Raw genomic sequence first — 15,563 nt, 5'->3', positions numbered from 1 at the left:
GCCAAGCAGCAAGGGAAGCAATAGCGCCAACTCACAGAAATGTTATCACATACACAAATGCTTAGATTAATGTCAAAGTTAAACCATCCTGTTTGGGTAAATAATAGGTGAATAAATAAATAAACAAACAAACAAACTTTCACATATATATTTTCAAGTGAAGATAAAACAAGGATACCAACATTTTATCTTTTCAATGTATTCACCTTTTTGTATCATTTCAAAAAAAAAAAAAAAAAATATATATATATATATATATATATATATATCTTACAAACCACTTTGATTCTATCATACATAGTTTCGAAGGTGCAACAAGTAGAGGTGGTCATCGAAAGGGTTCGATCGGAGCATGTTCTTCAAAAAAGGCTGCTGCCTCAAAGCACTCGGCTGTTTCTAGCATTGATGCCCTCGCATCAGCTTTGTACAGCAGCCCGAGATTGTACCAAGCGCAAGGGTTTCCTCTGTCAAGTCGTAGCGCATCCATGAGAAAGCTTCTGGCGACTGGTAAAGATTGGCCACCGAACTGTCTTAGAATACAGGCAGCGGATATCAAGCTTGGGACGTGGGTAGGTTCGACATCTAATGCCTTCCTGAAAGATTCCAAAGCTTCTTGCTGGAGACCCTTAGCTTCATAGAGTAAACCTAGCAAAATAACCAAAGTTTTACAAGAAGGTCCACAGTGAAGGATTATGAAAGACAGTTTTTGCAACAAACTTGAGTACTTTCCTCCCAAAAGTAACAAGCTATGGCTTTTTACTCTTTTGAGATTTTCTGCTAAGGAGACACATGCGTAGCAGAAAGTAATCATGCCATCAATATAAGAATCCAAGACGGAAAGACTCCAACTAGTTCCAGTGTTTCATATAAACAAATATAGCTACAGCAATATACCTGTAGAATGCCATCTGGAAGCAGAATGAGGATTGATGCTCTGGGATTTTGAAAGGCAGACCTCAGCATCCCGCCATTGGGACAAGCTTGTATATAAATTGGCCAAGTCGTGCCAAGTCTCCATTTCCAAACTTCTATTATGGTTTCTCCTACTCTGTAAATGAATAAAGAGACATAATATATCCTACAATTTGCTACCTAAAAACAGTTTTCTGTAAATATTAATTGGGTACTCAGGATAAACTTTAATAGCATATTCCTTAAGCATCTCAAATAACAAATAATGGTTATGCATTATAACGCTAAAATATTGTCAAATCTATATTTGGAAATACATGAAGTTTATGATCCACTAGTGTTATGAAATAATGCAAATTTTGGCTATAAATAAGAAAATATTTGCCAGCAAGACAGTGAAGACACTTTTCAAATATAGTAAATGGATCACAATGAATTACCACCATTTACCTTTAAAAGCCTCTTGTCAACACCTAAGTTTTTAGTCCGAACTTGAAGAACAGCCAGAAGATTGGTGTATGTTTCTATGGCATTCTTCAGCTGGCCTTGTGCAATATGTAGTTTTGCTTTTGTTCGCAACAGTTCTCCTTGATCCCACTTCCCCGTCTGATCTAGAGCAGCATTGATTACAGTCTCAGCATCAATGAACCGTTTTTGAGCTGACAATATTTGTGCCAAAAGAGCATATGATTTTACACTGGACCCAGCCTCAAGTTTTAATAGCTGCTTTGCATAATAAAGTGCAATATCCAACTTCCTTTGCTCAGCGTGTTCTAGACAAAGATGAAATAAAATGTAAGGATTCCTATCTTTCGTAATTTTATTAGCAGTTTGTAGTGCTTGTATTGCTTCAGACTGCTTCAAAATCCTTTCAGAATCAGAAGTGACTGATCTGGATTTAACTGACAGGGAAAGACCAAGTAAGCAATTTGCGATAGTCGACATTTGGCTGCATTTTCCATCCAAATCTGACAGTGCTTTGTACGCGTATTTGGTCCCATCCTCAATGCAAACCAAATTTTCACTGCAAATCTTCGAAGCCAGTAACAACTCCAGAATGCAGTCAATGTTCTCTCGATTATTTAAAATATTTTTCAAAAGATTCAAAGCAACCAAGTCCTCACCTTCACCATAGTAACAAAGGGCTAGAGTGCAATATCTTTCTTGTCTTCCCATAATTCCAGGAATCAATTCTTCAACCTGATGGGCTAGGGCCCTCACTTTCCCTGAAATGGACAAGGCAAAAGAAAGATGATCAAGGATTGATGGGTCCCATTCAATCGTTCCGGCAACAAATTTTCCTAGTAGAACCAACAACAGCAGAATAGCCTCTTCTATATTGTTTCTTGGCACAAAAGAGCTTTCCATCTGCGAACAGAGATTTGGAGGGTTCGCATCACAACCACTGTACAGGAGAAAAACTGCAAATTCTTTTTCCATCTTTGAAGCAAGTTCAATGTCAAGATTCCAACGATAGAGGAGAGCCTGCCGGTATGATAAGATAGCTTCTTGGGGAGCCCCAGCAAGTATCCACAACTCTGGAAGTAACTCAACAGCTTTACCTACAGTCTCTTGTAATTTACAATCTGAAGCAAAGTTTTCGGGCAAGCCATCTGGTAATGCAGATTCAACAGTGTCCAAAATAAGTTTGCAAGATTGAGCAGCTTCTGCAAAATTAGGTAAGCAAGTAAAATTAGCTCTGCAGAATTTATAAATAATAAATTGTATTATCTTAATAATCTTACATGTTCATAATTTTACAAGTAGAAAGCACAGCAGAAGCAGCCAAACTATGCAGCTTAATGTATCAAACACACATGCATTAATTTCCGTTTTGGTTCAAACTTTAATTGTGTGATTGACAATAGTTATATTCTTTATAAAGTTCTATAGTTGTAGACGAAAACTAAATGATCCAGGGTGTCACATCCGGGCCCGGGGCAGACCACTTCCTGGGCCCGCTCTGCCACAGTAGCACGATATTATCCGCTTTGGTTCCTGACCAGGTTCTGGGAACTCACGAGCAACTTCCCAGTAGGTCACCCATCATGGGAGTGTTCTGACCACCTTCTCGCTTAACTTTGGAGTTCCGACGGAACCTGAAGCTAGTGAGCTCCCAAAAGGTCTCGTGCTAGGTAGGGATGAGAATAAACATATAAGGATCACTTCCCCTGGGTCATGTGGGATGTTATAATATTGTAACATCCCACATCACCTAGGGGAGTGATCCTTAAATGTATATTCTCATCCCTACCTAGCACGAAGTCTTTTGGGAGCTCACTGGCTTCAGGTTCCATAGGAACTCCGAAGTTAAGCGAGGAGGCCAGAGCACTCCCAAGATGGGTGACCCACTGTGAAGTTGCTCGTGAGTTCCCAAAAACAAAACCGTGAGGGAATGCTAAGCCCAAAGCAATCATGCTACGGTGTTGGAACGGGCCCGGGATGTGACAAAATGGTATCAAAGCCAATCCCTAGCCGGAAGTGTGCCGACGATGACGTCGGGCCCCTAAGGGGGGTGGATTGTAACATCCCACATCGCTCAAGGGAGTGATCCTTAAATGTATATTCTCATCCCTACCTAGCACAAGGCCTTTTGGAAGCTCACTGGCTTCGGGTTCCGTAGGAACTCCGAAGTTAAGCGAGAAGGAGGCCAGAGCACTCCCAGGATGGGTGATTCGCTGGGAAGTTGCTCGTAAGTTCCCAAAAACAAAACCGTGAGGGAATGGTAAGTCCAAAGCGGACAATATCGTGTTACGGTGATGGAACGGGCCCAGGATGTGGTGGACCTGGGCCGGGATGTGACACAGGGAGCATTCAAAGCTCATGACATGAAAACATATCATAGACAAGACACAAGAAAGTTGCAAAAGTATGAACATATATAAGACAAACAGGAACTGGAAAGTGAACAAGAGATGGAAGGATACCTCCCAACCGTCCAAGGCCCTGCAACGACTTTGCTTTGAGAAAAATAGCTTCAAGGAGTAAACTAACAGCATGCATAGACATGGGTGGGACAGAATCGCTTTGAGAACAGCGTCTGTTGGTCTCGCATCCTCGAGAAATGGAGACTTTCATCTTGGGAATCACACCAGCAATGTCAATTCCTTCAAATACATGAAGAGCAGCTTCTGTGTTACCTTTTTGATACTCAAGCCTTCCTAATAGAGCTCTTGCTTCCTATAAAATACACAGGTCTCTTAGCTTTTGGAATTATGGATATGACTGAATATTCAAAGCAAACTGCAGCATCATATAAGTGCAACAATGCAAATGATTTGATATGAGGTCATTTTGTGAAATCTGAAGACTCTCCTATTTAAGAAAGGTTGGATTCTATCAATGGAATAATTGACCAAATTCCACTCCTACAAGAAATTAAGCCTGGTTGGACTTCAGTGTCCCATTACAATGATTATCCAAAACTAATTTGTCAAACAAACTTTCCAATTTCATCCAAATGGCAAACAATGGCACTCAGGATTTTGTCAAAATTGGCATTACGTACTTGAATTACTAAATGCATTTATAGGTATCCATTTATTTTCACAGACGAGATGGTTCTAAAAAAAGGTTTTTCAGCCAAAATGGTCCCTGAGATGAGCATAACTCCTCGCTTTGGTTCCTGAGATTTAAAATCGATAGAAATGGTCTTTGAATTTGTCCACAGTCAATCATTTTGGTCATTTTGCAAAAAATCTCCGTTAAATTGAGGGTATTTTTGTTAAATCAACCCCTCCACTAGCTTTTTCACCCTTTTCACTCATTTCCCTAGAAACACCACTACGTTGCTGATTTTGGCGGAGGGGAATGGGTTGAAGGGTGAAAAAGAAAGTGGAGGGGTTGATTTGACAAAAATACACTGAATTTAACGGAGATTTTTAACAGAATGACCAAAATGATTGATTTCGGTGGACAATCTCAACGACCACTTCTATCGATTTTAAATCTCAGGCACTAAAGTGAGTAGTTATGCTAATCTTAGGGACCATTTTGGCGAAAAAGCCTTCTAACTAATGAACTAATTTAGGTTATATACCACTATATACCACATTGTAACAGCTAACACAAACAAATTAACAATTTGAAGGATAAACTCAAAGAAACAGTCCCACAACATAAGTTTCTACACGATCCTGGTATAAATTTTCAGGACTATAAAGGCAGAACTAACCACAAAACATAATCATTCATAGCATTTGCAGCTGCACAAAATGTGCAACTTAATTCAATTCTACGAAAATGTTCAGATTTGTTCAAGTTGTTGAACTTAATAGATAAAGGCTTACAAACAAGGAATTAAACTTAAAACAAAAGCCAACAAGGAAGTAATAGGTATGTAAAATTCAGATGCAACCAACCTCATAGTTCAAATAACCACTCTCTCGCAGAGACGACTCAGCTTCTTCGATATTGCTGTTATCCACCTTTGTTTCTACCTCACCCGTCCGCGTCGAGCAGCCAGTGCCACCACTAGCTGAGTAGTCCCGAGTAGCAAGGGAGTCGGATGAATGAGGAACTTCATCTACCCTTAACTGCTCACCGGAACGTATACACTTTAGAATTTTTTCCAACCTCCCTTTAATGCTGAATCTTCTCTTACTCATCCACTTCTTAGTTCTCATACCGTATCATTCCAATCGAACTGTTTCCGAATTAACATCAACAAAAAAAAAAAAAAAAAAACAGAAACAAATTAGGAAAAAAAAAAATCACAGCTTTTCAATGAACATACATGACAGAGCTCTCACTAGGTTTACACTTCATATAATCATAGATCGTGACCAGAAACACCCCCATTGACAGTATAAACACATTTTTTACTCTCAAATCCTAAATTCCCATCATTAAAAATTCCAAACCTTTCCCTACGTATGGAAGATTCAGCAATATTCAGGAAACCCACTTTCACAGAATCACCAGCATCCATCATTTGCAAACATTAGTCATCAAACTTGCTCATAAAACATGAAAAAAGCAAGGAAATTTAAGAGAAACACCCAGAAATATCAGAACCCAAGTTTCAATTCAGCACAAAAAACACCACAGCACGAGAAAACACAACGATTTCTGGAACATAAAAGTTGAAGAATGGAAAAACCCAACACAGCATGAGAGAAGAATAGCTGAGATCAAAAGCAGCTTCCAAGAAAAGCACCTTTTGGCTGGCAGCTAAAAGCATTGTCTGAGCCCACAAGCCATCAATAATTTCCCCATGCATGATGCATCCCCTCTCTCTCCTCCAATTCATCCAAGGAAAGGTGTCGCTTGGACTTCTCCTCCTCAAGAATCCAAAGCAGCCAAAGTGTCCTTTTTTTCTCTCTTTTTTTTGTGGGTTGCTTGAGAAATTGCTAAACAGTTGTGGCTCCGGAGCTGCTCAAGTTTGGTGCATTAAATTATGAATGCCAACCCCTTCAAATCAAAGGTGCGAACAGAGGTAAGACTCTGGGCACCTGTATAATCACACGAAAACAAATAATCAATTAATTAATTAATTTTAAGAGTGCCAGGCAATTCCACTCGAAAGGAATGTCCTGGGCCCACTTTGAAAAATTAATCCCCTTTTTTGCACTTTATGTGTTGTCAACTGCCGGCCCCAGCAACAAGATAAAGGTTAACTGTGATCACAAATTTCACTCTCTGCCTGTCATGTATTTTGCCTTTTTTTTTTTTTGGTGAAATGAGGGGGTTATGTGCTGGACGAACTAATATTTAGCATTAATAACAATAGAGTGGTTCACATGGGTGCTTACAAGATCATCGGTTAAATGTTACTATAAGCATGAAAATTCTATAACGAATAAAACGAGAACACGTGTACAAAGTAAATTTGTATTTATTTGAATTTGTAGGGTCACAATCATTGTTTACAACTTTTCCTTTGATTCAGTCTTCAAATTTGATGTAGATGATTGATTGTTGATCCAAGGGTCGCAATGACTTGATTTCGAACGAATGGTTGAACAATTGCTTCAAGTTTTGAGCTTGAAAACAACGCGTGGATGATCATCACCTCAAGGGTGCGGCAAATGTAATGTTTGATGCGAGATTTCGTTGCTTCAAGTCTTGGCAACTTGATCTTGAAACGAACGTTGGTACAAGTTTATAAGCTTGTAACAAAGTCTTGAAAGAATCGGCACGAGCGCTTGTTGATTCTTCAAGGAAGTGCTTCGGCTTTGGTTGAATGTTCTTCGAAGAGAGCTTTGGCAACGTATTAGTCTTCAAAGGTTTGGCAGAGGTTCTTCTGTGTAGAGATTTTTCGACCCTTATGCTTCTGGGAGGACCTTGTATTTATAGGTTTTTCAAGGCTTGCCTTTGGGTGGATTTGGCTTTGATTTATGTAATTCGTCCATGGAAGAATTTATGTATGTTTTCTGTCTTAATTTCAGCCATTTTACTCCCTTGGCCGAAATTATGAGGCCTTGTTGCCTATTTTCTGGGCAATCTTCAATTTTTGCTTGTTTTATGAAAATGCCTTAACTTTCTTTCCGGTTTCGAGAGTATTTTGAGCCCTTGCCAAATTTAAGAGGGATTCTCCCTTGGTTGCCGAGTTTTTTAGGGAAGTTTTCTACTTTGCTTGATTTGTGTCGCATGTCGTTGATAACTTGTCCATTTGTGATGAGTCGTATGCCACGTGGAGCTTTGTGATGCATCAATTGTATGCAACGAAATTTACATGTCTACAAATGCCCCCACTTCAAGGCGCATTGTAGGCATGTTCTTGTCACATGTAGGAAGTGTGTTTTGAAGTCCTGCAATGTGAATGTTCTAACTCAAGGGTTGTCGAGACTTGATCTTGAATTAATTTGCTTCTTCAAGGGCCATAGAAGCGTATTTCTTGAATTGCAATGATGAATTTTGTCAAGGGCCGTTGAGGCCTGGTCTTGAATAGAGGTGATGAATTTTGTCAAGGGTTGTTGAGGTGTATTTCTTGAATGAAACATTTCTTCAAGGGCCATTGAGGCTTGGTCTTGAATTAAACAAAAAATTTCTTCAAGGGTCGTAGAGGCGTATTTCTTGAACGAAACATTTCTTCAAGGGCCGTACAGGCTTGATCTTGAAAGAAATTTTGAAAATGAATTGTTTTCTGTCTTCAAGAGCCGTAGAGGCTTGATCTTGAAAGAAATTTTGAAAATGAATAAATCGGCACATACTTATTGTGCGTATTTGATTTCCCATAATCTTTGGCAAAATACATTTGGTGTATTTTAGGACTTGATTTTCTTTTCCTTGTGGGTGCAGGAAACAAATGTTTTTCCTTGTGGTCGTAGGAAACAAATGTTTTTCCTTCCTTTGGTAGGAATCCTCTTGAATTTTGGTAATGAGAATGACTTCCTTCAAAGTTGGAAAGCTTATGTGACTTCCTTCAAGGTTTTGGAAAGCTTTAATGCTTGTCCTTGAGTAAGTAGGATGTGCATTTTTTTCACTTTCCTCTTCTTTTTTTCCACGGCAAGGAGGTGTCTTTTTCTTTTCCCTTTTATTTTCCTGCAGCAAGGAGGGTGTTTTGTTCTTTCCCCTTTTGATTCCCCACAACAAGGAAGAGATTTGATTGTTTCTTATTTTGATTTCCATGGCAAGAAGGACAACTTTCTTTCCTCTTTTTGATTCTCATAGCAAGAAAGGAGTTTTTCTTTCCCCTTTTGATTTCCTATAGCAAGGAGGGATTCTTTTTTTTTTTTTTTTTTTTTTTTGTCTTTTGATTCCCCACGGCAAGTAGGTATTTTTCCTTTCCTTTTTTTTTTGTTTTGGGAAACATGTCATCTAATTTGTAAGCCCAATTTGAGGTTGATTTCTCTTTTGGAAAATTCTGTAAAAATATGGAAAACGTAGCCTTATCCCTTATCTTTTCAGGCATATATTGCATGCCTCTAGGAATAATCGGGAAAGCCTTCAACTTTGCATTTTCCTACAGCTGCGCAATCTTGACGAGAAAACAACTTCTGCGAGAATAACTTTGAAAACTAGAACGTTTTGCTTTAGGGAAAATTATGAAATTGGACACAATAATCCTTAGCCACTTAGCTTCCTTCTCCAATTGGCCTTGCATCAAAACTCCTTTGGAAAGTTGAATTATCACCAAAAATGTCCTGGTTGTGCAAATTGGCTAAAACTTGCCATTTTTTGGAATTTGCTTCCTTCTTTTGGTTGGAATGTGCTTCCTTGTTTTGATTTTTCTTTTGCTATTTGGGTATGTATTTCCCTTATAGCATTTGGAAGCAATTGATGTTGCTTACAGTATTCCCTCGGTAGTGACGTTGTCGTGCGCATCTATTGATGCTGTTGCTGTGCCCTTTTTATTGTTGTTTGGTGCGAGTTGTAACTGCTTGAAGCTTGTTGCAGTGCGTCTCTTTTACTGTGTAGGGCTGTGCAAAAGAATGCCGCGAGTTTATGCTATGTAGTGCCTTTTGGTCATAGCTTTCCTCGTGCAGTGTAAGAAACTGCTTGTGTAATTGCTGCGAGGTTGCGTGGTGCAATTACGTAGCATTTTGGTTTTCTTTGCTACTGTACCATGCTTTGAAGGACCATCCTATAGCTGCCCTCTTCGTTATGCAATACAAGAAACTGCTTGCGTAATTGCTGTGAGGTTGCGTAATGTGATTACGTGGCATTTTGGTTTTCTTTGCTACCGTAACGCGCCTCGAAGGATCGTCTTATAGCTGCCCTCTTTGCCGTGCTTGATCAAGCTTTGTGGTTGATTTCTTCTTGCCATTGTGACGTTGTCATCGTCATTTTTCAATGTTCACGAGGTTTGTCTCACATGTCTTTTGCTTTAGTGAAACGATTTTGCTTTCTTTGCCGCCCCACTTTTGTGCTTATGTTGCTTTGTTTATTTTGTTGCAGCCATGGTACTTTTCAAGTTCTTTAAGAGCAATATCATCACCATTCTTGTGAAGGAAGGCGATTCGCAAGATAGGGGGATGACGTTAAAGCTTTGCGTGCCGTTGACTGGCCCTAAAGCGCTTGTTCTTCCTGCAAAAGACAACTGAATGCACATCAAGTCGTGGTCTTCTGAAATGTCTTGGGAGGTGATGGATTTTGGTCAACCAACTCCAAAGAAGAAGGTGTCTACATCAAGGATTCTTATTTTGAATCCTTAGCACTATGTTTGCGACAATTCACCGACTTCTTTTGAGCTTTTTGGCGATCGCATCCGTAGCAGAGCCATGACTTGGAGTGGCACCTTGTCGACTATTAGAGAACCCGTCTTTGTTTTTTTGCTCATTTTGTAATATGGCTTTGTAGCCGACTTCTTTCTTTAAAGAAATAAAGTATTCACATTTTGAATTTGTTCTTTATACTTCAAAGTGTTTGTGTTTTTGTTGATGATGTCACTGTACTTGAAGTTTTTGAAGTTTCAAGTTGCCTACGGACCCTCAATTGAGGAGGGATCAAGTAATGACGTAGTTCAAATGGGTGATGGGTTTTGGCGATTTTGATGGTGATTTTTTTTTTTGTTTTTTGTTTTGTTTTGCCATACACAGTTATGCTCTTGCGAGCCAGGAACGTTGAGTGTCACCTTTTAAACTCATGCGAACAAGGAGCGTTGTGTCATGTGCAGTTTAGGCTTGTGCAAGCAATGAGCATTACTTGTTTTGGTTTAAGGGTAGTAATGCTTCAAGAATCTACCGTTGATAACGCCAATCTTTAAGCCAATTTTCTGATCTACAAGAAGGTTCCATTGGTGTAAACCTTTTGTATTATGTAAGGTCTATCCCACTTTGATGTGAATTTGGTTTTTGTCTTGTGAGTTATGATGATGGGCCTTCGTAATGCCAAGACAAGATCTCCAGTTTGGAAAGACCTTGGGTGGACCTTCTTGTTGAACGCATTAGATAACTATGCTTGGTAGCATTCTAAGTGTTGTTGAACTTCGAGCCTCTTTTCGTCGAGTGTTTCCAACTCTTGAAGTCACAGCTTTGCATTTTCCTCTTCAGTCAAGCCTTCTTATATTACCATCCTTAGTAAGAGGATTTGACTTTCGAGTGGCAAAACAACTTCCCCGCCATATACGAGAGAACAAGGCGTAGCTTGGGTAGAATTCTTATGTGTTGTCTTATATGCCCAAAGTGCTTCACTTATTCTTTCATGTCAGTCTCTCTTTGTTTGGCTGATCACCTTCTTCAGGAGGTTTCACAACATTTTGTTGAATGCTTCTACAAGACCGTTGGCCGAAGCATGATACATAAAAGACCTGTGTTGCTTGAACTTGTATTTCTCGCAGAGCTTGTCCACGAGTTGGTTGGAGAACTGTTTTCCGTTGTCAGTGATGATGTAGAGAGGCACACTATATCGGTAGATGATATGCTCTTTAATGAAGTGGACAATAGTTTCCTTCTTCACTTCCCTTAGGAATACGACTTCAGCCCACTTGGAAAAGTAATTCATTACGGCTAGGATGTAGGCCTCTTCAATGGATGATTTTAGTTCGATTGGTCCCACAACATCCAATCCTCATGCATCAAATGGCCATAAAGCAACCATAGGGTGTAATGGCATAGTCAATTGATGTATGAAGTTGGCGTGGAACTAGCAGGCTTGGCACCTTTTGGCGTGCTCCAGGCAATCCTTTACCATGCTTGGCCAGTAATAGTTTATTCTTTTGAGCTAGAAGTGTAGCTTTGGTCCAAACTAATGTGCTCTGCATATGCTTGAATGTGCTTCTTCTATGGCTTGATTGGCTTTTTCCTCACCTAGGCATCTTAAAACTACTCATTCAAAAGATCGTCGGTAAAGTGTTCTTTTATAGTAGAGGAAGCGAGGTGCTCGTCGACGTACTTTAAAGCGGCGTCTAGGATCATCCGAAAGCTTTCCATACTCAAAGTAGTTGATCAGCGGCTATCTCCACTCTTCAATGTCAACTGAAAGTACTGAGATGACGTTTATATCATCTAGTAGCGTTTAAGTGACGAGCGGGATCACCTATCTTTGGCAAACTGGCACGTCTACAGCTTCATCTTCTCTTAACACCATACTCGAGGCTAAGTTAGCTAGAGCGTTTGCCATTTGATTTTTTTTTCTTGGCACATGTTCTAGTGTCATAGCCTCGAACTTTCGTAGTAGTTGAGTTGCTAGCCAAAAGTACAAGACGAGATCATCATTCCTCACTTCATATTCAGTCAAGAGTTTATTGATTACGAGCTTGAAGTCACCATACACTTCTAGCATTGTTATTTCCATGTCAATCACCATTTGGAGTCCGATAATTAGCGCTTGGTATTCAGGGACGTTGTTGGAGCATAGCTCGCTTAGTCGGAATGAATAGGGTAGTATTTATCTTTATGGTAACATGAATACTACTTCTACCCCTACTCCATCTGCTCGTGCAAATCCGTCGAAAAACATTATCCATGTCGGGAAGATGTCGATGTAGAACATCTCATCGTTAGGCAAGTCATTTGAGATTTTCCAATCAACTAGGATTAGAGGATCGGCAAGGAAGTCTGCTAGCGCTTGTCCCTTGACGGCTTTAGATGGAATGTAGATGATCTCGTACTGATTGAGAAACAATGCCCATTTCGCTAGTCGCTGCTTGGACATGACATACTTGACCAGGCTAGTTTTGGCAACTAAGTGGATGGTGAGTGGATGGTGTAAGCATGCACGTAGTGTCTAAGCTTTTGGACGGCAAAGACTAAGGCAAGGCACATCTTCTCGATTGGTGAGTAGTTGAGCTCGGCACCAATGAGGGTTTTACTTAGGTAGTAGATTGCTCTTTCATTTTGGTCTTCATTTTCTTGTACTAAGAGTGCTCCAATGGAAACTTCTTGTGCAACAATGTATAGGATGAGCGACTTTCCAAGCACGGGTGCTCTTAAGACAGGTAGGCTTACTAGGTACCTTTTTATGCTCTCGAAGGCATTGCGGCATGCGTCATCCCATATGAATGGCGCGACTTTCTTCGTGTAGATTCCTTAGCTCAGGTGTGCTTTGAATGGCCTTGACAATGAAGCTGAGGAACTTTCCAGAGGTGACGCAAAATGCACACTTCAACGGGTTCATCTTGAGGTTGTAGTGTCGTAGTTTGTCAAACACCATTCGTAAATCCTTCAAGTGATCGGATCTTTTCTTGGTCTTGACAATTATGTCGTCTATGTAACATTCTACGTTTTTGTGCAGCATGTCGTTGAAGATCTTTTACATTGCATGTTGATATTTAGCCCCAGTATTCTTCAAGCCAAAAGGCATTACCTTGTAGCAGTGTATACCTTTTGGAGTGCGGAATGCTATTAGTTTCTCGTCGGGAACCATGCGGATTTGATTGTACCCAAATGAGCCGTCCATGAATGATAGCTCATCGTGGCTAGTGGTTGCATCCATCATGATTTCGATGACTGGCAAGAGAAAGTCGTCATTCGGGCAAGCATCGTTGAGGTCTTAGAAGTCTACGCAAACACGTATTTGTCCAGATTTCTTAAGGACAATAATGATGTTGGAGATCCACTTAGGGTATTACACCTCTCGAATGAAGCCTGCTTCAATTAGCTTGTCAATCCGGCCTTAATTTGTAGGTTGAGCTCAGATTGATAGCGTCTTTGAGTTTGCTTTATCAGTCACATTCCAGGCTTGACTGCAAGATGATGCACAACAATGGTAGGGTCAAGGCAAGGCATTTCTTTGTAAGTTTAAGCAAAGACGTCTTTATACTCCAAGAGCAGTTAGTAGTACTCATCGACCTCGTCCATGTTTAGCAGTGCGCTTACGAAGATAAGCTTTGGCTCCCTGTTTGTGCCTAAGTTGAACTCCTTGAGGACATCGACCATGGCTTGCCCCTCGTCTTCGAGTTGAGATAGCGCAGCAGTGACATCTTCCTCGGGGACTTCATCTTCTTCGTCCTATTGGATCGTGATGTGGAAGACATCCTGGACCTCCTCTTCAGTGTCGTCCATTTAGGCTTGTTGGCGTGAAGATTAACCGATGTGGATGATGGTGCACCTCCTGACCTTTAGTGGTCATTTTGTGTCCATCTTCAAGGTTGCTTGGTGTTTCATCCTTGAAGGAATCGAGCTTCAAACATTGTCTTTTTTTGGTAAACCGTCGAGCTTTTCTTCCTTTGGCATTGTCTTGTTTTTTCTAGAAAGCTTCTTGGTTTCTTCAAGTCTTTCCAAAGTCGACCGTCATGAAGGAGAGCTAGCCATGTTGCTTTGTTTCTTAGGTTTTGACGACCTTTCGAAAACAGAGCTTTGGGTGTTGGCGTGTTAAGCCTTTTGAAGATAGAGGTTCAGTCTTGTCCCATAATACGATCAAGTGCCGAAACCCTAAGTTTTGAACTGTTTAGTCGATTGAAGACTGATGTTCGAAAGGCGAGTTTAGGCTTCTCTTGATTTTGTTCAATGCTCACATTGATGTAATGAGCGCTAGCTTTCTTTGATTTTCTTGAGATATTCACAAGTGTAATTGGTGTGAAGCCAAGTCCAGCTTTGTTGTTGTCAACTCTATAACCATGCTCCTTCAACTTCTTTTTAATCTCGGTAAGGTTACGTTCTTTGTTATTGATGGTGTTTGCGTTCTTCTTTCCAAGATTTGAAAATGAGGCAAAATCGTACCCAGCCTTGACATGAGTTTGTAGGCGTTTGGGTCGAAACCTTCTTTGGTCCTCTTGGTTGGAAGAAAGCTTGGTTTCGCCCTTTTTGGCAGGGGTTTTCTGAAACCTTGTAATGGTTTTGAAACTTTAGCGTCGCCTAGCTATGTCAAAGATAACATTGCATTTGTCTTGAGCAACTTTACATTGTCTTTGTGCGGCTGTGTTTCGGCTTTGCTTGCTCCAGTTTCGAATGAGGATTACCCATTCTTTCTTCTTAACATCGGGATGTATCAGAAGACGGGTGTGTTTGACCTTTCCGTCACACTCCCTTTGGTTGTTGCGGGCTTAGCAGGCTCATCGTCGTCTTTGCTTGAAGATGGCACATCTTCCCTTTCTTGTTCTTTGGGCACAGCTTGCCACTCATTCATTTTGGAAGAGCTTCAGGCACCATTTCTTCATCCATATAGAACTTGGCGTCTGCAAAGTGTGATTCAGCTTCGGTAAATAGCTTGGTGTCACCTTGTATCACCTTTACCCTTTCTCGGTAAAACTTTAGGCATTGGTGAAGGGTAGACGGTACTACTTCATTCTCGTGGATCCAAGGCCTTCCCAAGAATAAGTTGTAGAAAGTTCTTGCATCAATCACGTGGAATAGTGTGCTTGACTTGAGTTCGCCAATGGTCATTTCGACTCAGACCATGCACATCACTCTTTGTCCTCCTTGGTTAAACCTTGGATTAAAAGATGGCTTCAGAATAATTCATCTTCCTTTATGGCCGAACCTTCATCCACAAGCATGCGGTTGATTTTATGTTCCCTCACATACCCAGAGATGAAAATATGATGGTAGTGAGACTTTGATCCCAGCATCAAGTCTTCGTCAATGAAGTTGATTGCGTCATGGGCGGCACAGCATGTGGCATATTCATGTGGTCAAAGCTTCAAGCCTTTATCCTTGCTTTCTTACTCTTCGTGAACATCGGGGCTCGCCAAGACCACTATTAGTGCTCTTCACATCTCTTTGGGCAATCGCATCGTCTCCTTGATGCTAAAGTATGATGCTAGGCTTTCTTCAGGCGTATGAGTTTTCTCTACCTCGATGATGATAGCTTTGTATTTTGAGGGCTCT

At 40.5% G+C, this 15,563-nt stretch overlaps 1 protein-coding gene across 5 annotated transcripts; it reads right to left on the bottom strand.

The window, feature by feature from the left end:
- Window positions 1-42: 42 nt before the first annotated feature.
- Window positions 43-6,367, bottom strand: LOC126606854 (protein NPGR2-like). Of its 5 annotated transcripts, XM_050274241.1 has the most exons (8): window positions 6,071-6,367; window positions 5,274-5,557; window positions 3,840-4,092; window positions 2,037-2,579; window positions 1,363-1,685; window positions 895-1,048; window positions 732-774; window positions 43-647 (listed from the first exon to the last, which is right to left on the bottom strand). In XM_050274241.1, exons 2-8 carry the CDS (start codon window positions 5,535-5,537, stop codon window positions 329-331), a joined length of 1,899 nt encoding a protein of 632 aa, XP_050130198.1. In that variant the 5' UTR covers window positions 5,538-5,557; window positions 6,071-6,367; the 3' UTR covers window positions 43-328. The 5 variants fall into 5 exon arrangements, with proteins under 5 accessions (XP_050130198.1, XP_050130194.1, XP_050130196.1 ...); XM_050274237.1 differs by having other exon boundaries at window positions 1,363-2,579; XM_050274239.1 differs by lacking the exon at window positions 6,071-6,367 and adding an exon at window positions 5,775-6,064 and having other exon boundaries at window positions 1,363-2,579.
- Window positions 6,368-15,563: the final 9,196 nt, after the last annotated feature.

Source organism: Malus sylvestris, chromosome 16, assembly GCF_916048215.2.
Source record: "Malus sylvestris chromosome 16, drMalSylv7.2, whole genome shotgun sequence".
In the NCBI taxonomy this organism is placed as follows: domain Eukaryota; kingdom Viridiplantae; phylum Streptophyta; class Magnoliopsida; order Rosales; family Rosaceae; genus Malus; species Malus sylvestris.
This window is presented reverse-complemented; position numbering and strand designations above follow the sequence as displayed.

Coding starts and splice junctions, on each gene's coding strand:
- LOC126606854 (XM_050274237.1), bottom strand. CDS start 5,537: ATGAGAACTAAGAAGTGGATGAGTAAGAGAAGATTCAGCATTAAAGGG. Junction 775..894: donor TTCCAGATGGCATTCTACAG/GTATATTGCTGT, acceptor TCTCCTTAGCAG/AAAATCTCAAAAGAGTAAAA. Junction 648..731: donor CATAGCTTGTTACTTTTGGG/AGGAAAGTACTC, acceptor GGTTATTTTGCT/AGGTTTACTCTATGAAGCTA.